At 38.1% G+C, this 24376-nt stretch overlaps 1 protein-coding gene across 3 annotated transcripts in view; it reads left to right on the top strand.

The window, feature by feature from the left end:
- Nucleotides 1–24376, top strand: part of ASPH (aspartate beta-hydroxylase) — a 260009-nt gene that overhangs the window by 186208 nt on the left and 49425 nt on the right. For all 3 annotated transcript variants that reach the window (XM_036761811.1, XM_036761820.1, XM_036761803.1), the window contains 4 exons: nt 4781–4931; nt 10474–10610; nt 16909–17007; nt 20140–20229. In XM_036761811.1, coding sequence (XP_036617706.1) covers nt 4781–4931; nt 10474–10610; nt 16909–17007; nt 20140–20229 — 477 coding nt within the window. The remainder of the gene's footprint in view (nt 1–4780; nt 4932–10473; nt 10611–16908; nt 17008–20139; nt 20230–24376) is intronic.

Genomic DNA, 24376 nt, shown 5'->3' with positions numbered 1-24376 from the left:
TTAAAAAAAAAACTGCCTCATAAACTATGTGCTGATTTGTGAATTTATAACGAGAACTCTACTTGGCAGAATAGAGTAGTGGACATTTGCACAGGCCATTTCTTCCTCCTGGCTTTAAATCTTGTTATCAAGGTAAGTATATTCACCTAACGGACCAAATTATAGACTAGACAGTTGTTTGGTGGGATGATATTAGAGCAGAAGGGTTCAGATATTCTTGATTTCCATTAAGCCATGATAATTAGATGAATTGTCCTCCCTGTTAGGGTTATTTCCATCTTAAAAGATGAGAGTAATTCTCTCCCCTGGACTTTGCTGAACACCAACTTGACACATTTTTACTACTGAGCTTTTCCATTTTTGATATTCCTCATTAATAACCCCAAACTTCTGTTATTATAGCACTTTGCTGTCTGACCCACAATTTCTTTGAATTTTATCATTTTTATTTAATATTTTACTTTTCAACATTGATTTCCACAAGATTTTGAGTTACAAACTTTCTCCCCATTTCTACCCTCCCCCCCATTCCAAGATGGCATATATTCTGAATGCCTCGTTCCCCAGTCAGCCCTCCCTTCTGTCACCCCACTACCCCCCATCCCCTTTCACCTTACTTTCTTGTAGGGCAGGATAGATTTCTATGCCCCATTCCCTATATATCCTGTTTCCCAGTTGCATGCAAAAACAACTTTTTTTTTGAGCATCTGCTTTTAAAACTTTGAGTTCCAAATTCTCTCCCCTCTTCCCTTCCCACCCACCCTCCCTAGGAAGGCAAGGAATTCAACATGGGTCACACATGTATCATTATGTAAAACACTTCCACAATACTCATGTTGTGAAAGGCTAACTATATTTCCTTCCATCCTATCCTGTCCCCCTTTATTCAGTTTTCTCCCTTGACCCTGTCCCTTTTCGAAAGTGTTTGGTATCTGCCCTCCCTTCTATCATCCCCCTTTTTTATCCTCTTCCCCTTACTTTCCTGTGCAGTAAGATATCCAATTGAGTGTGTGTGTTATTCCCTTCTCAAGTTGAATCTGATGAGAGCAAGATTCACTCATTCCCCCTCACCTGCCCCCTCTTCCTTTCCAACAGAACTGCTTTTTCTTGCCACTTTTATGTGATATAATTTACCCCATTCTATCTCTCCCTTTCTCCCTCTCTCAATACCATTCCTCTTTCACCCCTTAAATTTATTTTATTTTTTTAGATATCATCCCTTCATATTCTACTCACCCTGTGCCCTCTATCAATATATATGTATATTCCCTTCAACTACCCTAATACTGAGAAAGGTCTCATGAATTACACACATTATTTTTTCATGTAGGAATGTAAACAAAACAGTTCAACTTTAGTAAGTCCCTTATGATTTCTCTTTCTTGTTTACCTTTTCATGCTTCTCTTGATTCTTATATTTGAAAGTCAGATTTTCTATTCAGCTCTGGTCTTTTCATTGAGAAAGCTTGAAAGTCCTCTATTTTATTAAAAAATCCATATTTTGCCTTGGAGCATGATATTCAATTTTGCCAGGTAGGTGATTCTTGGTTTTAATCCTAGCTCCTTTGACCTCCAGAATATCATATTACAAGCCCTTCAGTCCCTTAATGTAGAAGCTGCTAGATCTTGTATTATCCTGATTGTGTTTCCACAATACTCAAATTGTTTCTTTCTGGCTGCTTACAGTATTTTCTCCTTGATCTGGGAGCTCTAGAATTTGGTGACAATATTCCTAGGAATTTTCTTTTTGGGATCTTTTTCAGGAGGTGATCGGTGGATTCTTTCAATTTCAATTTTACCCTCTGGCTCTAGAATATCAGGTTCTCCTTGATAATTTCTTGAAGGACGATATCTAGGCTCTTTTTTTTGATCATGGCTTTCTGGTAATCCAATAATTTTTAAATTATCTCTCCTGGATCTATTTTCCAGGTCAGTGGTTTTTCCGATGAGATATTCCACATTATCTTCCATTTTTTCATTCCTTTGGTTCTGTTTTATAATATCTTGATTTCTCATAAAGTCACTAGTTTCTAGTTGCTCCAATCTAATTTTTAAGGTGGTATTTTCTTCAGTGGTCTTTTGGACCTCCTTTTCCATTTGACTAATTCTGCCTTTTAAGGCATTCTTCTCCTCATTGGCTTTTTGGAGCTCTTTTGCCATTTGAGTTAGTCTATTTTTTAAGGTGTTATTTTCTTCAGCATTTTATTGGGTCTCCTTCATTGACTTGTTTTTCATGGTTTTTTCACATCACTCTCATTTCTCTTCCCAATTTTTCCTCTACTTCTCTTACTTGCATTTTCAAATCCTTTTGAGCTCTTCCGTGGCCTGAGACCAATTCATATTTTTCTTGGAGGTTTTGGATGTAGGCTCTTTGACTTCTTCTGGCTGTATGTTTTGATCTTCTTTGTCACCAAAAAAGGAATCTAGAGTTTGAGTTTGAGTCTGAGTCCATTTTCGCTGCCTGTTCATGTTCCCAGCCAACTACTTGACCCTTGAGCTTTTCATCAGTGTGTGACTGCTTGTAGAGTAGAGAGTACTTTGTCCCAAGCTTTAAGGTCCAAGAACTGCTGTTTTCAGAGCTACTTCTACTCCACCGTCACTGCAGGCTCTGTCACTGCAGCACTCCTCCTCCCCCAAGAACTGCCAACCAGGACCTCAGTCCAGATCCAAGCAGGGCACAGCAAGAGAACCTTCCCTTTTGTCCACAAAGTGCTCCTTGCCCTCCCACTCTGATCCCCTGCTAGATTCCTCCCACCATGTGAGCCGAGGACTCAGGAAGCAGCTGATGCTGGAGCTCTGGGAGCAGCCTCAGGAGCTTCCTGCTGCTGCCACCGCCACTGCTGCACCATCTCCGCCACCCCCAGGGCTGGTGGCTAGACCGGTCTCAACTTGATCCCACAGTTCCCCACTAACCTGCTCTTTGGCGTTTGTGGATTGAAAAGTCTGGTAGCTGCCACAGCTCAGTGATTCATGGCCCTAGGGCCTGTTCTGCCGGCTGACTCCAGGTCTGGTCTGTCCTGGTGCGGCCCACATGGGGCTGCACTCTGCTCCTAGCACCATGTGATAGGCCCTTCTCAGCAACCATCCAGGCTCTCCTGGGCTGGAGACCTGTTTCCCTCTGCTATTTCATGGGTTCCACAGCTCTAGAATTTGTTCAGAGCCGTTTTTTAATGAGTGATCATTAGACAGCGCCTACTTTATGCTAGGCACTGTACTAAGCATTTTACAAATATCATCTTACTGGATCCTCACAACAACCCTGCAGGGCTGGTGCTGGTATTATTCCCATTTAACGGTTGAGGCAACTGAGGAAAACGGGTTAAGTGACTTGCCCATGGTCGTATAGTTAATGTGTCTGATGTGAGATTTGAACTCAGGGCTTCCTGATTCTAGACCTGCTGCCTCAAAGCAGGTCAGTTTAAATCGTCCTTTAGGAAGGATTTTTCCTGGGAAGATTTATTTGCCCACATAACTAATCTCATGAATGTCTGTTGATTTTCGTTAGTTTCCATTTTAAAGTGTCATTTTCTGAACTTGGCCCCAAATTCTGGAGTCACAACTTATAAATTACCTACAACTATAAATATTAGCAAATTAACATGGAGGCAACAAAAAATAGTAAATAGATACAGGCAGGTGTCATAGTGGACAAGGTGCTGGACTTAGATCTGAGTTCATATATTGCTTCACATACTAGATAATAAAGGCCAACATTTATATAGCATTTACTGTGTGCCAGGTGCAGTGCTAAGAGCCTTATAATTATTATCTTAATTGATCCTCACAATACCTCTGGGAGGTAGGTGCTATTGACTTCATTTTACAGATGACAAAACTGAGGCCAAAGGAGGCTAAGTAACTTGCCCAGGGTCATACAGCTAGAAAGTGTCTGAGGCCAGATTTGGACTCAGGTCTTCCTGACTTGAGATGCAGCGCTCTTTCTACTGTGCTGCCTAGGTGCCCCCTCAGGCAAATCACTTAACCTCTCTCAGCCTCAGTTTTCTTACATATAAAAGAGGGATAATAGGCATGCCTATTAGATCAAATGATATAAAGTATCCTATTGAATCAGACATTACTGTAAAGTGCTTAGTAAAATTTAAAATGCTATGTAAATTATTATTATTATTATTTTTATTTTTATATAGACTTGGAATTAGAAAGATGCTTGCTCTGTATGACCATGGGCACATTACTTTCCCTTTCAGTGTACCAGGCATATCTCTAAGATTTTAAGTTACAGAGGAGCTTTGATTTTTGCATCAGCAGAATTTCACACCAGCAAGTTCCCACATCAGTGAAATCATAAGACTGGACCAAGGTGGGGCAGGGGTAGGTTTTGTTAGAAAGCAGCTGCTTATCTCTTGTGTATCTCTTATCTCTTATCTCTCTTTGTAGCCTCTAATTAGTATATTTTTTCCTCAGATAAACATATCCTTAAAAATATAGTTTGCTAGATAAATATAAAGTCAATCTAAGAAATGAAATACACTTAGATTCCTCCCCACACACAATATGTATAATACGTATCATCCTTAGTTTTATGAAGATTTCATTTCGCTTCATAGCTCTTTATACTACAAAATACTGGATGCTTGCAATTGTGTCTTTCTTCTTTTTTTTTCCTTCCCTTTCTTGGTAGTCTATAATCTGTTAACAGTGTTTTTTCAAACATGACCCAAAGTTAATGAGAATGGATAATTATCTTTCTTAGGAAGACTCTTGTGATGATCTCAGAGCTGATCCGGCAATGCTAACACAGTTTTTGGGTTTCATTTAGTGTGAAGATGATTTGGCTGAGAAGAGGAGGAGCAACGAAGTACTCAAGAGAGCCATCGAAACTTACCAGGAGGTAGCTGACCTGCCAAATGTCCCTGCTGACCTGGTAAAACTCAGCCTGAAGCGGCAGTCAGACAGACAGCAATTTTTAGGTAACACTAAATAAATTTTAAAAATGACAATCAGGTCAGCATGAAATGCCTGACTTTGGAAGCAACGGAAGGTCAAATAGAAATGAAATCTTCAGTTTTATAACTAAGTTTGGGTAGATTATCTAGCTAATTTTATGAAGGTCACCCATAAAACTGGAGTCTCAATCCTAGCCCTTATACGTACAAAGAGTTTAAATAGGAAGTGGAAAGAAGACAATAAATAGGTTTTAAAAGTTAGAAAATTATAGACCTATAGCATCTTTTAAAAAAAAAGACAATAACCCTACTATATGCAAACAATTAAAAAAAATCATGGAGTCAGTTTTTCAGTGTATTAAGGAGGAGGAGAAGATACTCTTACCAGTCTCTCTGGCCTATCTAGACTCATACGCTGACAACTGCAGGTGAGGGCAAGCAGCAAGTATATTCAAGCTTAATTTAAGCTAGGCCTTTGATTTGATTTTATGTGACATACTTATCCATAAACTGGAAAAATTAATTCTGAGTCATATAATTGTTAGATAACTGTTTTTTTTTTTTGGTTGAAGGATGAGATACCTGGAGAAATTATAATAATATATCGTTATATCATCAGTCATGTGGTGCTTTAAGGTTTGCAAAATGCTTTACTTACTTGTTTGGACTTCTCAACAACACTAGGAAATAAGTACTACAGATACTATTATCCCCATTTTACAGATGAGGAAACTGAGGCCCCTACAGGTTGAGTAATGTGTCTAAAGTTGCACAGGTAGTAATAGTAGTGATAATGATAATAATAACTAGCATTTATATAGCAATTTAAAGTTTGAAATGTGATTTACAAATATTATTTCATTTGATCCTCATCAACTCTGGGAAGTAGGTGCTGTTATTATGTTCCTATTATAGGTGAAGAAACTGAGGCAATGGTAATTATGTGAATTGACTAGAGGTCTCACACAATCAATATCTGAGACTGGATTTGAACTTGGGTCTTCTTGATTTAAACCCGAGTTCTATCCATGCGCCACCTACATAAGAAACTCCAAAATATTAAGAAAGTAAAGAATTCTCGGGTATTTTTGTTGTCACATAAGTTCAGGTGTTCTCCCACGGTTTTGCTCTTAGGCCTCTTCTCTTCTTTATCCTCTTCTGCCTCGATGTCCTCTCCTGGAGTTGCAGTTATTACTTCTCTGCAGATGATTTCCATATCTACAGATCTAGCCCTGATCTCTCCCCTGAGTTTCATTTCCTCATTTCCGTTGCTCCTTTAAATAATTCTATGCAAACCTCATCATTCCCCTAAGATCTTGCGGTGCCCTCAGCTTCCTCCTTCTGCTGATGGCTCTACTGTCTTGTCAGGCACCTGGACTCAAACCCATAGCACATAGCCACAACCCAAGCTCCATAGCCAGGTCCCATGTGTTGTTCTTCTATCTCTTGCTGATTTGAGATCTCTTAGCCTATCTCTCTTAGCCATTTCTCTTATCTCTCATAGATTCACACTAAATCAGTCACTCCTCACCTAGACTATTGCATTGCCCTCCTATGTAGTCTTCCTACGATCAGCTTCCCCTTTCAGTTCAACGTAACAGACACTTCGGTCCAAGTCCGTAAGTTAGGCACTGGTGTGGATGGGAGGAGATCCAAAGATAAATATGACACAGGCCCTACTCAAACAGAGTTGTCTGGTCCGTCCTTCACTTAATCACCAAAATATTTGTCCTAATGTACTTATCTGACCGCAGCACACTTTTTGCCTATAGGATAAAATACAAATGCTTTCATTTGGAATTTAAGACCCCTGAGAGTCCGAGTCAAAACCACTTTTTGAACCTTATTTCACCTTACCATTGTGCATTCTGTCTTCTGTCCATGTTGGACAACTGATTGCTCCTTGAGCTCGTTCTGTATTCCCTTGCCTCAAAGCATTCACTTAGATTATGTCCAGTGCCTGCAGTGTTCACGCACATTTCCTTTTCTGCTAAAACCTAGACAAAGATGTCATCTCTTCATGGAGCCTTCCCTAATTATCACAGGGAAAGGGAAAGGATTGCTCTTTCCTTAAATATTCTTTAGAGAACTTTTCTGGATCTTTCCTTTGCACTTTTTACTTTCTACCTTGAGTCATACTTATTTATAGATATGTTGTACCTCTCTACCTTCATCCCCTCCCCCCTAACCCAGTTAAACTGTAAGTTGCTTAAGGAGAAGAATAGCTTGTTTTGTGCCCCTAGCACCTAGCACTGTGCCCAACATGGAGAAAACAACTGAGAGTTCATTGAACTGAATTGCCTTGGAAAACATCCATTATTGTATTCAACATTTCTGTATGTTATACTTCACCTTTAAAATAGAGATCATAGCAAACTAAACCCTTTGGGCTGACAGATGCTTTTGCCATCTCCTCATGCAGTACCAACAAAATGTTGAGTGAGTAGTTGGTTTTTGGTGCCTTCACAGGCTGTTGCGTACATTTTGACAACATTAAGATATTTAAACCTAAGAAGTTAAGCACTAAGAATTCACTATGTCTTCTGAAGGAAATGGGGGAAAAACTATGGCAGGAGGGTTAGACAGGGGGAAGAAGCTGTACAAATGGGAGACCTAGGAAGTCATTCCTATCATTCGTGTGCGTGTGTGTGTGTGTGTGTGTGAGTCTGTGTATGTTTGGGCAGGATCACACTTAAGTAACACAAGAGATTTTAAATTCATCTTGATTTTCATGACCGTCCTTGTTACCTAAATATAATGTTTTAAAACTCTTACTTTTAAGAAGGACTTCTTCCCTGGTGACAATTTTTGTTCAGCTTTTGGTTCTTTCCTGAAACTTCAGATTTTCCACATCTTTCTTTGGATGTCCAGTAATAGAGTTCCTAAATGTTCTTTTCCCATTTCTGTATATTCTATCCTAGCCGTAACTACAGACTTTATTACTGATTATTGGCCTGATCATGTATTTCTACTTCTAAGCCTTCCTATTCTGTACTTAGCCAGTGTTTTTCTCATTTTGAATTTTTTTTTTGCAAACTAACCAGGCTTATTGACCTATATTCCCTTTTATTGAGACTCATTCTATTTGCTTCTGACCATTTCTCCTATTTTGCAATACATCATACATCTATAACAGAGGCAGTTTGGTTTAGTGAATAGAAAGCCTGCTTTGGAGTCAATGACATCCAGGTTGTGTCTGACAAATACCAATTGTGTGATTCTGGGAAAGTCAGTTAAACCTTTCAAGTAGAGAGTTGCCAAAGGCCAAAGGCAACTCTATATAGAAATTATAAAACATATTCTTATCTGTGTTGTTCAAGTGAATTTCTTCATTGGATGTTCTCTATATTGATGATATCATAGTCCCAGTCCACACACATACACACACATATATCAGTATATATGTATGTGAATGTGTATATTTATATATAATTAATGAAGGTATATTTCCAAAGGGTTTTTTTTCCTCATGGAAAATGGCATTAATTAGGATCATAGAGTTCTAGTATCCCAGGATTGAAAGGGATTTTTTTTAGAGGTCACTTTTAGTTTATATTACCCTATATAGGCCTCCCATTTGTGTAGCTTCTTCCCCCTACCTAATCCTCCTGCCATATATTTCCCTATCTCCTTTGAAAGACACACTGAATTCTATCTTAGAGCTCAACTTCTTATATTTACATCTCTTAATGTTTTCAAAATAAAAATATCCCTGGAAAGGCCCCCAGATGTACCCAATATTAGATGTTTTCCAAATCCCGCACCATCCTGGTCAGTCTCCTCAGGTTGCATTCTAGTTTATCAATTTCTTTCTTCAGATATATGCACAAAGCAAACTGCAGTCATCCAGGTGCGACTATTGCCTCCCTTGTTCTTGATGTTATACTTCTCTTAATGTGGCCAAGGGTTGCATTGGCTTTTTTGGCAGCCACAGCATCTCCTTGGCTCACGTAAAACCTGCAGTCTATTGGGTTTTACTCAGACCTTTTTGTGTTCTTGTACTATTTTTTTTTCCACCATAGAAACAACATTGCCACATTTTCCCCTCGTTAGTTATCTTCCTAAGTGCCATGATGAATAACTGTGCTTGGGGAAAAAAATTTCTTGTATCCTAGCCGCTTCTTAAAAACCTACAGAGTACATAATCACAAGTAACTCCCCAAACCTCATAGAAAATAATCAGTTTTTGACATTAGTGAATCAAGGACACTTGTAAAATTGAGTTGCCATGAAGGTTGACCTAGGTCTTGTAGTACATGTTTTTGCCCACCAGAGGGTGATATAATACTGGAAGATGTGGCATGCTCCCTGGGTGGGTGATTTCTTACCATCATGAAACTGGGGACACACCTGAAATTTCAGTTAAATGTAGACTTGCCAAGAATAGTAATGCTTTCTCAGGCTCTGCAGTGACTTGTTCATGGAGTAGGTAGACTGGATTTTTTTCACTCCTTGAATATCTAATAAAAGGGGAAAATATTGAGATTTTTAGCAACTTAAAGCAAAATGGCACAAAATAAAAGCCTGAAATATGAATATAAACAAGTGTCAGAGGTAGGAACTTCTGTAATTGGCATTCTGTTTTTCCATGCCCCAGAATAAGCATTGTCATTGCAACTACTTAGACTTAACAATGAAGGCTTCCTAACACATTTTAGAGTGGTGATAGTGGTGGTGGCTGTTGATGAGAAAATTGCCGAATGTCATTAGGAAGATCTGAGTTCAAATCCATTCTCCGACATTTATTTAATGTGTGGCCCTTGGTAAGTCAGTTAATGACCTCTGTCTGCCTCAGATTCCTCCCCCGTAAAGTTGAGATAAGAATAACACCTACCTTTCAGAACTGTGAGGATAAAATGAGATATTTATAAGGTGCTTTGCAAGCCTTAAAGCACTATATAAATTCAAATTATTGTTGTTATTATTAATTTGACATATGACATTAGTTTAAGGAACTGAGCATGTTTAGGCTGGGGAAAATAAGATTCAGGGGCAACACAAAGTAGTGGATCTGGAGTCAGGAAGACCTGAGTTCAAATCTCGCTGCAGGAAGACCTGAGATCAAATCTAGTGTGATTCTGGGCAAATTCCTTAATTTCTCTCTGCCTCAGTTTCTTCAGCTATAAAATGGGGTTCTTAATAGTACCTATCTCTCTGGGTTGTTGTGAGGAGCAAACGTAAAGTGCTTAGGACAGTGCCTGGTATGTAATAAGTGCTTACTAAATCTTTCCTTTTCTACTTTTCCTCTCTCTCCCTCCCTCCTTTCTTCCTCCCTTTTTTCCTTCCTTCCCTCTTTCCTTCCAATGGTGTAAGTTGCAAAGAGGCCACTTTGGCCTTGATCTCCTCTTGAAGTCTTTAAATGGAAGTTATTTGGGTACTTTGGGTGTATGTTATAGCAGTGATTCCCTAACAAATGGATGCGATTAGATGGCCACTGAAATCCCTCAATTCTGCAGTATTTAGTCAAACGTTTTACCCACCTTCTGGTTTCATTGAATGATCTCTTATGATTTGTAAAAACTGATTATACCAAAGTGTGCTTTTCTTCTGTTTTCAATCAAATCAGGTCACATGAGAGGCTCCTTGGTCACGCTTCAGAAATTGGTTCACTTGTTTCCTAATGATACTTCTTTCAAGAATGATCTTGGAGTAGGTTATCTCTTGATTGGTGACAATGACAATGCTAAGAAGGTTTATGAAGAGGTAAACAAACATTTTATATTTCAACAAAAAATGCCTTTGTGTGAATATTAAGCCAGTCAGTGAACAAACTCTGACTATATGCCAGGCACTGTGCTGAGTGTTGGGAATACATATGTAAGCAAAAAGGATAGTTCCTGCCCTCTGGGAGCTTGTAGACATAAAAGAAGCTGAAAAAAAGGGGGAGGAGGATTGGGGAGGATGGTGGACAATATTGGCCAGAGTACCCTCCTTAAATGGAGGCTCTGGGGAGCCATACAGTCAGAGGGAGAGACTGAAGGGGCAGAAGGTACTTATGGGATCTGAATTCCAGGGCTGGAGGCTGGGTGGAAGGAGAGAGGGGAGAGAACCTCCTATTGCACATATATAACCTATGTTATATAGCCTATTAAAGATATGAAGTTCTTAGTTTAATTCTGGATGGTGTTATAATGCCTCTAATACTAAATATAAAGAATAAGCTCTGTTCTTGCCCATTTCCTCTTCTATTATCCTACTTTCTCCCTCCCCTAAATTCTGCTTTCTGTCAATTTCCTGATTTTAGTTGCAGACTCTCAATGCTATCCAACACATTATGTCACAATATTGACTTTGTGGTGTTATGTGTTAGGAGGTTTACTTACTGTTGCATAAGATGCATTTATTTTTAAAACTAAAAATGCAAACATCAAAGTGCCCATATCGTGACTATAGGGATTCAATGGACTTTAAAAAGACTGCACACCAGATGGAAAGGAAATAGTCACACACAGTGTCTGCACACTTCAATCCATCAGTTCTGCCACCAGTGTATCACGTAGCCTTGAAAGGACTATAATTTCTTCTTCCTTTCCAAGACAGAAAATAGAATATTTAACGTTCTCTCAGTAATAATAATCAGCTGTTGTTCAGTTGTGTCTGACTCTTCATGACCCCTCTGGGGTTGTCTTGGCAAAAATACTGTACTAGTTTGCCATTCCCTTCTCCAGCTCATTTTACAGATGAGGAAACTAAGGCAAACAAGGTTAAGTAACAGATCACACAGCTAGTAAGTGTCTGAGGCCAGATTTGATTAGTCTTCTTTTTTGACACTATTTATTTTATTTTTTCCAATTACATGTAAAGACAATCTTTAATGTTCATTTAAAAAAAATTTTGGCTTCCAGATTTTTCCCCCTCCTTCTCCTTTTCCCCACCTAAAATGGTAAGCCGTTTGAAATAGGTCATATATGTGCAATCATGTAAATATATTTCCATATTAGTCATGTTGTGGAAGAAGAAACAACAAAAGTAAAAAAATGAAAAAGATGAAAGTGAAAATGGTGTGCTTCAATCTGCATTCAAACTCCATCAGTTCTTTTTCTGAATGTGGATAGCATTTTGCATCATGAGTTTTTTGTAATTGTCTTGGATCATTGCATCACTGAGAAGAGCTAAGTCATTCATAATTGATCATTGCACAGTGTTGCTGTTAATGAAGTACAGGGTTCTCTTGGTTCTGCTCATTTCATTTTGCATCAGTTCATGTAAGTCTTTCCAGGTTTTTCTGAAATCTGCCTGCTTATCATTTCTTATACCACAATAGTATTCCATTACTTTCATATAGCACAACTTGTTCAGCCATTCCCCAATTTATGGGCATTCCCTCAATTTCCAATTTTTTGCTACCACAAAAAGAGCTTCTATAAATATTTTTGTACATGTAGGTCCTTTCCGGTTCTTTTTGATCTCTTATTGAGACCAAGTAGTGATCTTGCTGGATCAAAGGGTATGCATAGTTTTATAGCCCTTTGTGCATAGTTCCAAATTGCTCTCCAGAATGGTTGGATCAGTTCAGAACTCCACCAACAATGCTTTAGTGTTCCAGTTTTCCCACATCCTCTGTAACATTTGTCATTTTCCTTTTCTGTCACAGCCAATCTGATAGTTGTGAGGTGGTACCTCAGAGTTGTTTTGATTTGCATTTCTCTAATCAGTAGTGATTTAGAGCATTTTTTCATATAATATAGATAGCTTTGATTTCTTCATCTGAAAACTGCCTGTTCATATCCTTTGACTGTTTAGAAGATGAGTCTTCTTGACTCCAGGCACTGCACTCGATAGCTGCCATAATAATAATAATAATAATAATAATAATAATAATAATGATAGCAAGCATTTATATAGCTGTTTAAAGTTTGCATAGCCCTTTATAAATGTTACCTCATTTGATACCCACAATGACCCCGAAAGGTAGCTGCCATTATTATATACATTTTATAGATGATGAAACTGAAACAGGCAGAGGCTAAGTGACTTGCCCAGGGTACACATCTAGTAAGTGTCTGAGGCCAGATTTGAACACAGACCTTCCTAATCCTACACCTAGCATTCTGTCCACTGAACCACCTAGCTGTTGTCTTCAACTCCATCCTGCCAGGAATCTGGAAGTCAATTTTTCACATATTGGTAGAGCTTTGACTGTCCATATCAGGAAAGTTGCAAAAGAGACTTCATCATGTTATATAGGAAATTCATATAAATGATTTCTGCAATGCCTTTCAACTCTGTGTCAGTGATTTCATAATTCCTTCAGGCTGTGAGGCTATTATTTAAGGGCATAAAAGAAATCATTTACTAAATAGATTTTAAAGACCTGAAAAAACGTTCATACCACTCAGCTATCAGATATTAATCTTTCTGAGCCCTAGCCTCCTCATCTGTAAAAGGAAGGAGCCAGACTAGACGGCATTTAAGATTCTCTTAGTGCTGCACGTGCAGTTGGATGGGTCCTTCTTACTTACTGAGATTGCGTATTGCTGATGTGCAGTGTAGTGGACAGAGAGCTGTCCTTGCAATTGGCAAAACATAACTTCAAGTCTGACCTGGGGAACAGACTGTCTGTGGGCAAGATCAAATGACAAAATAATTGTAAAGTGCTTAGGATGGTGCTATATAGGGCAGCTCGGTGGCACGGTAGATAGAGCCCATGACCTGGAGTCAGGAAGACCTGAGTTCAAATCCAGCCTCAGACACTAGCTGTGTGACCCTGGGCAACTCACTTGACTCTGTTTGCCTCAGTTTTCTCATCTGTATAATGAACTGAAGAAGGAAATGGTGAACCAGTCCAACATCTTTGCCAAGAAAAGACCAAGTGGGTTGCAAAGAATCAGAAATGACTCAATAACAGAAACAGGTGCTACATAAATGTTAATTATAATAATAATAACAATTATTATTATTTTGCCACTTGACCTCAGTGCCTCACGCACTATTTTAAGACTATAAGTTGAAGAACAGTCACTGAGCTTCACTGTTGCAATTAATTTCCTCACTAAGAATTCTTTACACTGGTTGAATCACAGCTATTAAAGAAAAAAAAACTTTTCATTATTTGAAGCTAATGCTTGACTAAATCTGCTTAGAATTATTTTTCCAATTTTTGCCATGTATAGTTATTGTACCCTCAAACTAGTAAGAAAACCAAATCATAAGAGTAGCATTTTATCCTACATTAGGCTGTTGAGGCCTCTTCCTCCTTAAATTCAACAGTAAATATATATTATTTAAGCTCCTACACCTATGAACCATCATGGTTAAGATCTCAAACGCAGGATCCAGGATCAGAAGACGTGGGTTTGAATCTCAGCTCTGCTACTTTCTTCTTCTATGTCACTGGGTGAATCTGTCCACTTTTCTGAGTGTGTTTCTGTCTCTGAAATTAGGGACTAGGACCAGATTATCTTTGAGGTCCCTCTGCATCCTAGAATCTACCGTGTACCTTCATCCTGCTTAAGAAAAGAGACACGTTAATATTCTGCTACAGAATGAGCTTAAAATGAGACTTTGATTTTATTTTCAGTATAGCATTTCTAATATCTACAAATAATTTGGAATTTTGAATATATTTGGAGTGAAAAGTATTGAAACTAGAATATGTTTATTATAAAATCTTTCATTTAAAATTTCATTTTGGCAACTTAAGTTGCTAATGAGTATAGCAGGGTTGGGGAACCTGTGGCCTTGAGGACACATATGGTCTTCTAGGTCCTCGAGTGCCACCTTTCATACTTTGTATGACGTTTAGATTTGGTCTTGAGGACCTAGAAGGTCACATGTGGCCTTGAGGCCTCAGGTTCCCCACCCCTGGCAGCAAATGTTATCTTTGCAGAATTTGGAGATAGTGGTTTTTTTGTTGTTGTTTTCAGGCCAACTCTGCTTTTAATGATGGCTAGAACTCTGACAGAGGCACCAAGGGAAGTGTTTGCAGAAGGGCCTACTTGTCCCTTTGATACCATTGTCAGGGATTAGGGAAACATCCCAAACATTCTAGCTTCTCTTAATAGCCCATAATGAATCTGTCATATGTTAATTTATATAAACCTTTTTGGAATGTTTGTAGTTAGACTACCCTACTAGAGGACTGAGTCTCAGAGGTAGGAAGCATTTTAATTCATCTTAAGAATCATCTGTACAGAATTATATTTAATTATACTAAATACAGAAGTGATTATATGCGGCATGGTCTAATTGTCTCTAGTGGTAACTTCTGTGAAGCATCAATGGAATGTGATGTTTTCACATCACATCCCAGAGCTGTGGTTTTCTATGGAGTGGTTGTTTTCTTTCCCTTTTCACTTTCAGGCTGATGATCCAAAACAGATTTTTCTTTTCTTATCTAAAGATATCCTTATGGAAAAATGTGTTTTGTTTGGTAATAAAAATGATAGCAACAACTAACATTGGTATATTGCTTTAAAGTTTGCAAAGCACTTTATAAAATGTTATCGCCATGAGCTTTGCTTCACACATTTTTTTAAACCCCAAAATAATTTCATTTGGTCATCCTGTGTAAAATAGTACTTTCCATTTCTTGTTCCATTGTATAATTATTCCTGCTCTTAATTCCCAGAGATAGTGAGGTGGTGTATCTAGAACTATATAAAATAAATCAGAATTCCTGGTCACCTGGCTTTTAAGAAATGTATCTCTCTGCTATGTGGGCACAGAGGACTTAGGTTAGTACTTTAGGACTCATATGCAGGTTTCCTTTTGTATATATGATTCATTAACACTTGCCCTCAATGTTTATTTGGTTTGGGTACACTGTACTCATGCATTTCAAAGATCCTGCAGCCTGGATGCAGCTCACAGTTTATCCCAGATATGAAGGCTGGTCCTGTCACTTGAGAAGCAGAAATACAAATATATGGCAGCAATAGGGGTGGGAATGGGGGGCAAGATGGGGGAGGAGGGACATTTACATAATATTTTATGCCTGTGGCTTATTTATTCCATTCAACCAATAGTTTTGTGCCAGGTACAGTGAGGAAAATGAAAGAGATAACAGCATTTCTGCCTTCAAATATTACAGAATCAGTTGAGGAAATAAAGCGCACATAGTTCGGAAAAAATGAAAAATTAGGTGACAAAATATTTGGTTCTGGCAGTCAATCCTTTCAGTCTTTTAGAGGAGCTGGTTAAGTGTGAAGCTCTCTCAATGACTGTGCCCTTCTCTAGCCAGGCATAAGAATAGGGGGAAGGCACTAGAAACCACACTTCTCAGGATGAAGAGCACTCAGTTCAACCTTTTGGCGAATATTGGAATCAATGTCCATTTGCTCATTTGTCTTATAGATTTTTTTTCTACGTTTAGAGCAAGGAAATAATAACAGAGTTATTTCCTATTATTTTAATATATAATTAGGAACATTCAGAATAATTTATTTCTAAACCTAATTAATGTGTGTATGTGTGTATGATAATTCTGCCATATATAATACTGCACACTACTTTGGATCACAGATTGTGTACCAAAGTTTCTCCAGTAATTAGTGAAGAAAAATAAAATTTAAAATCATCCTGAAACATGATGGGATGGGGAAGGTTGTAGTGAAAGGGAAAATGGAGACAAAATGCTAAATATTTAGAATTTTCCTTGTTTATTATTTATTCTGTTGAAAAATCTGAGTCATCAGTAACTCATAAAAGTAGTTCATTGTTCCTAATCACTAGAAACAGAATTGAAATTATATTTGCACAAGTCACACAATATAGAAAGTGGACCTTATTAATTTTAGTAACTGCCTCTTCATTTTGTTGTTAAAAATTGTCTCTATCAGAATTATTGCCCAGAAATATTAATATCCGTTGTGTTGAATGAGATAATTGAGCCTATATTAATACATTCTTTGATGTGAGAGAAAATCTTTTGTTTTTCACCTGAAATCTCTAGTCCTAATGTAGTTACCAACACCTCAAGGTCAGCCCTTAAAATGTTTTGAAAATCATTTCCAAAATTTGGATTGAACTGTGATCCTTTATTTTGTTCCCTTGAAAACAGGTTCTGAATGTGACTCCTAATGATGGCTTTGCGAAAGTGCATTATGGTTTTATCCTGAAGGCCCAGAACAAGATTGCTGAGAGCATCCCTTATCTGAAGGTAACTGTCACTGCCCTTATTTTTTCATCTTGAAATTCCTTGGAGTCATTTGGATGTCCTTGATTATGCATTATGGATTGATTGTCATGCACTCTACATTGATTGATACTTGCCGCTGGGTCTTTTCTCTCTCCCCATGACCACCATATGCACTGTATGAATTTACCTTACAGTTGAAAGTATATAATGTACAAAAATGCTTACTGTAGGCATCAAAAAGGGAATGGGGAAAATATCTCAAGGAAAAATTCTGAAAATAAATCAGCAACATTGTTGCTTTTGGAAATGACAAAAGATAAAAAAGAAAGGTATAATTATTTTAATGTCTTTTTAAAATTAGTTTAATCAGTACATTACTTCCTGTAAGAAAATCAACTATAAATTATTTCAGTGGTCATGCCATGGGATGGGGGTAGTAATATAACTGCACGTATAAAATGAGGTGAAGAATTGAGGCACGCTAACCTAAAACATTTGAGTTATGTCTGCAATGTGTTTGACATGGTCAAAATTATGTTTGGACTTGGTGACTTTGGTTAGCTGGGAAATTACATAATGATATGTTAAATTCTTATACCTCTTCCAAAGAGCTTAAAGTGTTCCATAAAGATGACATCACTTATCCTCCCTAGGATGTAGGGAAGCATGAAATCATCTTGAGGCATAGGACTCTGGCCTGGGCTCCTTCTCTCTCCTGGGCTCTCCTGTCCTTCATTATAAATCCCTTTTGAAATTTTTCAACAGGCTGTGCAATAAACAACTCAACACACCAAGAATGAAGTCATTATTTTGCCCTCTTCTAACCCCTCTTCTAACAAACTCCTCCATTTCTATTAAAGGTACCCCTTTCTTCCTCTTCATCCACGTTCACAGATTTGGCATTTATCCTTGACTTATCACTCCCACTCTCCCAATATATCAATTCAGCGCCAAATCTTGCCATTTTTACCTCCAGCACATCTCTCATATCTTTCCCCTTCTTTCCATTCACATGACTCCCTTTTGTTCTGGCCCTCATCATCTTTTACCTAATCCCTCTCCACTCCAGGCCATATTCTGTAGTATTTTTCCTAAAGTACAAATCTGAGCATGTCACTCCCCAGCTTAATAAACTCTAATGGTTCCCAGTTACCTCTCTGATTAAATATGATCCCTACTGTCTCATGTTTAAAGCTGTTCAAAACCTTGCTCCAAGCTACCTTTCTGGTTTTATCATGCATTTCGCCCCTTTACTTTCTATGGTCCAGGAAAACTGGCCTCTTCCATCTACTGGCCGTTGTGTTGGCTGTTCCCCATGCCGCCGTATAGGCCTTTCTCAACACTATCTCTTCAAATCATTAGGCTTCCTCATTTATTAAATGAAGGTGACACTTTGGCAGTCTTTGTTGTAGGAATAATAATTTGTAGCACAAAAGGATAGGAATAAGGACTAGACCTGGGATTTTACTGAAAAAAGGAAGTTCCTGGATAAGGAAACTCCCTCTACCAATGCAGATAGATACTTGCTCTACAGCTTAGAGTTTCTGAGAGTTGCCTCAAGCACTAAGATGTTAAGTGACTTGCCAGAGTCACAGAGCTAATAAGTGTCAGAAGTGGAACACAAACCCATGATTTCCTCTCACCAAGGTCAACTCTCTATCTACTACTCTGGGGCTGCGTCTCATTTTGTAAAACAAAACTCTGCATATATATATATAGGAGTCATTTATTTACAACATTTTGTCATAAATACAACAAGAATAATTATAAAAATGGTAGCAATAGGGATAGAGACTGGCTTTAAGAATTCATTGGTGTAAGGAATTCCTAGGTAAGGAGGCATCTTCTACAAAGGCAAGCCAACACCTTCTCTGCTTGTTAGAGTCCTGAGAGTTACCTAGAGCATTAAGAAGTTAAGTGACTTACCCAAGTTAAATGACTTGACTCAGGCAGTATATGTAAGGGATGGGACCTTAACCTCAGTCTTTCTGGCTGTGAGACTAGCTCTGAGCTCTACTATATATGCATGATGCTCTCTCCCTAGGAAAGGAGATAACAGAATTTTTACCAGAAGTCATCTCTCAAAATATGGAGAATTTAGAGTGCAATTCCTTGAATCTAAATCCTTTTATTCTTTTCCACTTTCCAATTCCTCCTCATCTTTTCTCCTTGCTTCTCGTTTTCCACCAACAGAACATGAGGTCCTTGAAAGGAAGGCTTGTCATTTTTTTTCATCTTTGTATGTCTAGCAGTTAAACCATGGAGATTTGCACATTGGAGGAGCTTAGTCACTGATTGAATGGAAAGAGGGAAAAACGAGCAGAATGGTGAACAGGAAAGACCATTGAATTAGAATCAGAAGAACTGGCTTTGCATCTTGTTTCTACAACTTAATATTGATGTGACCTTGGGCAAATAAATTCACTCCACTGGGTCTTCATTTCTTAATTTGTAAAAATGAAAGTATCAGACTAGGAGACCTCCAAGGGCTCTTCTAGCTTTAAATCTTTTGGTTCTATTTTAAAATGGGAATTGGTTAGGGAGAAACTATCTTTTCTAAGATACAAATTTATTTCCATTTTGTTGCATTTTTAAGTGGTTTTATCAAAAGCTCAGCATGAATTTATTTCCAATGAAAAGAAATATATGGCTGTCTCCATATCACTTCACACGTTCTAGGGGTAATTAACTATTTTGGTTCAAGTATAATAGTTAAAGATTGGCTGATGGGGTAGGATTCAGGGGAGGAAAAAGGGATTTGGCAGAAATATGACCAGAGAGGTCCTTTCCTGCAGGGAAGAACCTTAAATCTCTCAGAAAGGACTACAGGCTTAACTACATAATCGCTCCCACAGAGAAGTGTCTTCTTTACTTTATGACCATCCCCAGTCCTTGATAGTGATTGCCTTATTGTTAGGATCTGGACTGTGATGTCTATCTTGTCTTGAGTTGTAAATTTTGATTCATAAACCAACTGCAAAGTTGAAACAGGATCTTTTTATCTAGCTCTTAAATGTGTGGGTGTGATTAGCTTTTTCTTTTCTTAGTTTGGTGCTCCTTTCTTAGATGTAGCTCAATGGATAAAGTAAATATATTTATTGAAATCTCTCAAGTCAATGTTACTAAGATATTTTTCTTTTACTTTTTCATCAGGAAGGACTGGAATCTGGTGACCCTGGCACTGATGATGGGCGTTTTTATTTCCACTTGGGTGATGCTTTGCAGAGAGTTGGGAACAAAGAGGTAGTGATCTCCTAAACTCATTGTTTTCTCTTACAGAGGAAATGGTAGAAAATAAAACAAAGTCAGTTGTAGAAAAAGAAAAACCAAAAAGAAAATTGCCAAAGGAAATACTCAAATATTATTTAGGCAACTAGGTGGTGGAGGGGGTAGAGCACTGGACCAGGACCCAGAAAACCTGAGTTTAAATACTGCTTCAGATACTTCCGAGCTCTGTGACCCTAAGCAAGTCACTTAACTTTTCTTTGCCTCAGTTCCCTCATTTGTAAATATGGGGATAAATAATAGCACCTGTCTTCCAGAGTTGTATCAAATGAGATATTTATAAAGCACTTTGCACTTATTCAAATGCTAAATTATCCGGGATATCAAATATTCATTAGATATTTTATAGCATGTAATTTAAGCCAGGAGTTGTTTTCAGTGCAACCCCTGGTCTAAATTTTGAGAGTCCAATTTTCCCTGAGAATTTATATTCTCATGTTTGACATCACAGTGTATTGCCAGGAAACTGACTAAGTAATCCAACAGTCTCTCTCAAAGAGGCAGATATGGAAGGGAAACATTGTTTTGAAGTGAAAAGTGTGTGACAATTAGCAAAAGAGGCAAAGTAGTATTAATAGGAGCTGACATTTATATTGCCCTTTTGTGTGACAATGCCCTTTGTATATGTTATCTCATGGCAAAGAAGCATCTGACAATTAACAAAAGAGTCAGAGTAGATAAAAGTTTAAAGAAAATACCTTAATAGGTTTCCTAGGTTTGTTTTGGAAATTTGCTATCATAACTTTATTATGAAATTAGAAAGATGTAGGTGTCTCTTAGGAAGGATCTTTATTTTACATAATCTGTTTACAAACTCGCCATTACAACTAGTGGCATAATTATTCTCTGAAGCTCCTTGGGACAAGTGTTAGGTGAACACTCTCAGCTGTAATTTCTGACAGCCACTGCCAAAGAAATACATGGAAAAAACCCCAAAAACTTGTCGAATGTTTCCTTTGTCATAATTACTTTTTTCTCAGAATGATGTCATTTCTTTAATCATAAAGTACATTATTAATTGTGACAACATATTCTAAAAGCTAGGAAGGCAATGAACAGTACCAGAGATCAGACTAGGTTTGGAGTCAGAAAGATTGGGGTTCAAATTCTGCCTCAAATCCTTACTAGCTGTGTGACCCTAAGCAAATAACCTTCTGTCAAATGAGGAGGGTTTACTCAATGACCTTAAAGATCCCATCTTGCTCTACTTTTACAATTCCATGAAAAAACAATCCACACTGATTTCTAAGACAGACATGTGGGGCTACCAGGCATGAATCACTTCTTGAAAGTCAGTGGATTAAGGATCAAAGGAGGAAGCTGCATCATTGTTTATAACAATTAAATTCTGCATCTACAGTGCAGACATGGCTAAATGTAACATAGCTTTGCATTTCTAAAATTAATCAAAAGCATGGATCCAGTTGTGGATAATCACGGATTCAAAAAATCAAGGGGGTTTGTGACAGGGAATTTATTGGCAAAAGACATGAACTGATTTGGGATAGTAGAGGTTTAGATAATTGACACTATTTTTGGTATGTTTCAATTTTTCCATATCTGTTCCTACATAACCTGCCATTCTGACAGCTGAAGTATCGTGTGGTGTTAGGAGTGAATTGAAAGAAGAGAGTCAAAATTGCTGACTAATAAGTATTTTCTTCTTCACACGTTTTGAGATGGAAATGACTCTCAGTTCCCTTGAATGACAGACAGAAGCAAGATTTTGCTGACAGTATCTGTCTAACATTGAATAAATGTCCATGCCTGATTGATATAAATGCATTTGTCACACAAGACACATTTAATTTGTCTTTGAACATTACAGAAACCAGGGCCAATGATAGATACAGGAAATCTATGTTCTCTTTCACAGCTTGGTTAGAAAGAGCCTTTTGTCATCTCAGTAACAAAACAAACAAAAACAAAAAATAATTCACTACAAAAGCATTTGTTTAGAATTTAGGATTTGAATCTTTGGGACTTATCTACAAACTCAATCTCGGTATGGAAAGTAGAGAGGTAGTTTTTCATTGCAAAGAGATCATGGAGAACCAATATACTAGTACCAAAAAACCCCCTTCCCTTGCTTTTTTTCTGAGAATCTCTTCAACTCCATGCAGATGACCTCCAATTCTATTCAAAAAACATTTTTTAAGCACTCTACTGATGTACGGTACTGTCCTAGGCATTGGAAATGCAAAGATGAAAAGTCAAGTCAACCAGCATTTATTAAGGGCCTGGCAGCATAGTAAGGGTAGACACAAAGAAAAGCAAAAATATGGTCTCTGCCCTCATGGACCCCATTCTATTGGGGGAGACAACATGCAAAGAACTGTGTGTGTACAAGACGGAGTAAATTGAAGGCAATATCCGAGGGAAGCCACTGGCGTTGAGGGAGACTGGGAAAGGGCTTCTCCAGATGGTGAGATTTTTTCTCTGAGATTGAAGAAGACAGTCAAGCTGAGGGAGAACATTCCAAACATGGGGAGAACATATCAAAACACGTAAGGTAAGGGGTTGGAGTGTTATGTTCAAGGAGTAGCAAGAAGACAAGTGTTGTTAGGTCATAGAGTTGCCAGAGGGGATTGATGGATGTATCAGAAGACTAGAAAAGTAGGAAGGGGGCAGATTATGAAGGGTCTTAAAAGCCAAACAAGATTTTATATTTGGTCCTGGAGGTCATGAAGACATAGTCCATGCCCTCAAGGAGTTTATAACTCTTCAAAATCTTTATTACCATCTTGGACCTCTATTCCAAACTCCAGACATCTGTTACCAACTCCTTATGACAGGACCTGGGTTAAAATCCCACCCCTTCCGTGAACTGTCCATGTGACCTTGGGAAAGTCATTGAACTTCTGGGCCATAGTTTCCTTATCTTTCAAATGAGGGGCCTGGGCTAGGTGATATCAAATGATGATCCTATTACCTTTTCCTTGATGTCTGGCCAGCACCTCAAATACTGTCTATTTAAAATTGAGCTTTTCTTTCTCACAAATGTTTTTTTTTTCTGATTTCAGAGTATTTGTCATTATCACTGCCTTTTTCTCAGCATCCCTTGATATTATCTAGAATCTTCTTTTCCCTTCCCTTCCTCTCCCACATAGCTCCCTAGTCCTCCATGGTACTTCATATTCATGGAGGCTATCTGTGGGCAGAGAATTGTGCTAAGCCATGGAGGCTATATAGAGGCTGAAGAAAAACCAGACTCAGCTCCTGTGGTGTTGATAGTCTGCCAATCCCAGCGTCCTAGTACAAGTCCTCATTCCCAGCTGATAGAACTCTTGTAAAAGCTTTTCTAGCTATTTTTTTCCCTCACAGCTCACCTTTTTTTTCTCATAGCTAATCTCTCCCCATTCTCTCCTTCTTCCAATCTATCATTCACACAACTACCAGGTTAATTTTCCTTATGCATCGATCTGCCCACATCACTCCTCTGTTCAAAACCCTGAAGTGACTCTCTATTGCCTACCAAATAAAGCTTAGATTTTTTAGCCTGGCATTCTAGGCCTTTCACACTCTGTCAGTACCCCGTGTCCATAACTTTATCTCATCTTGCTATGCTCCATTTCAGTTAGACTAGATCTCACATTCTTAATGGTACCCATGAAGCTTTTTAAATTTTTTTTGATAACTATCTCAATATATTTATTTTTTCATACAATCCTATATACTTTATTTTGTGAATTCAGAAACATTATTCTGAGAAGGGGTCCTTAGACTTCACCAGATTGTCAGAGGGGTCCATGATAAACAAAATTTTAAGAATGAAACCCCTCAATATTATCTTTATCTTCCTGTTTCTGGGCCTTCGCATATCCACAGAAGACCTACTTTGATGGCTTCCAGGACCTTCTGGATGCAAGCTCTGCCATGTCCTGTCAAACTGGAAAGATGTTAACAGCCTGTGCTGTTCTAAGGATAGACCATGTGTGTTCCAAGGATAGATTCTGTCCATTTTCTGTGGACCAGTTTAGTTAAGCTTGGAGAAATTGGCCACAGCCACATAAAATTTTTAGTCACAGCAGTTCATTAAAACTATTAAGTCACATAAAAGTTTCATTCATTGTTGTGAAATGAGTATCTTTACCAAGGAAATCAC

This window comes from Trichosurus vulpecula, chromosome 1 (genome assembly GCF_011100635.1).
Source record: "Trichosurus vulpecula isolate mTriVul1 chromosome 1, mTriVul1.pri, whole genome shotgun sequence".
NCBI classification, from domain to species: Eukaryota; Metazoa; Chordata; class Mammalia; order Diprotodontia; family Phalangeridae; genus Trichosurus; species Trichosurus vulpecula.
Note: the sequence above shows the minus strand (reverse complement) of the source record. Positions and strands in the feature narration are given on the sequence as shown.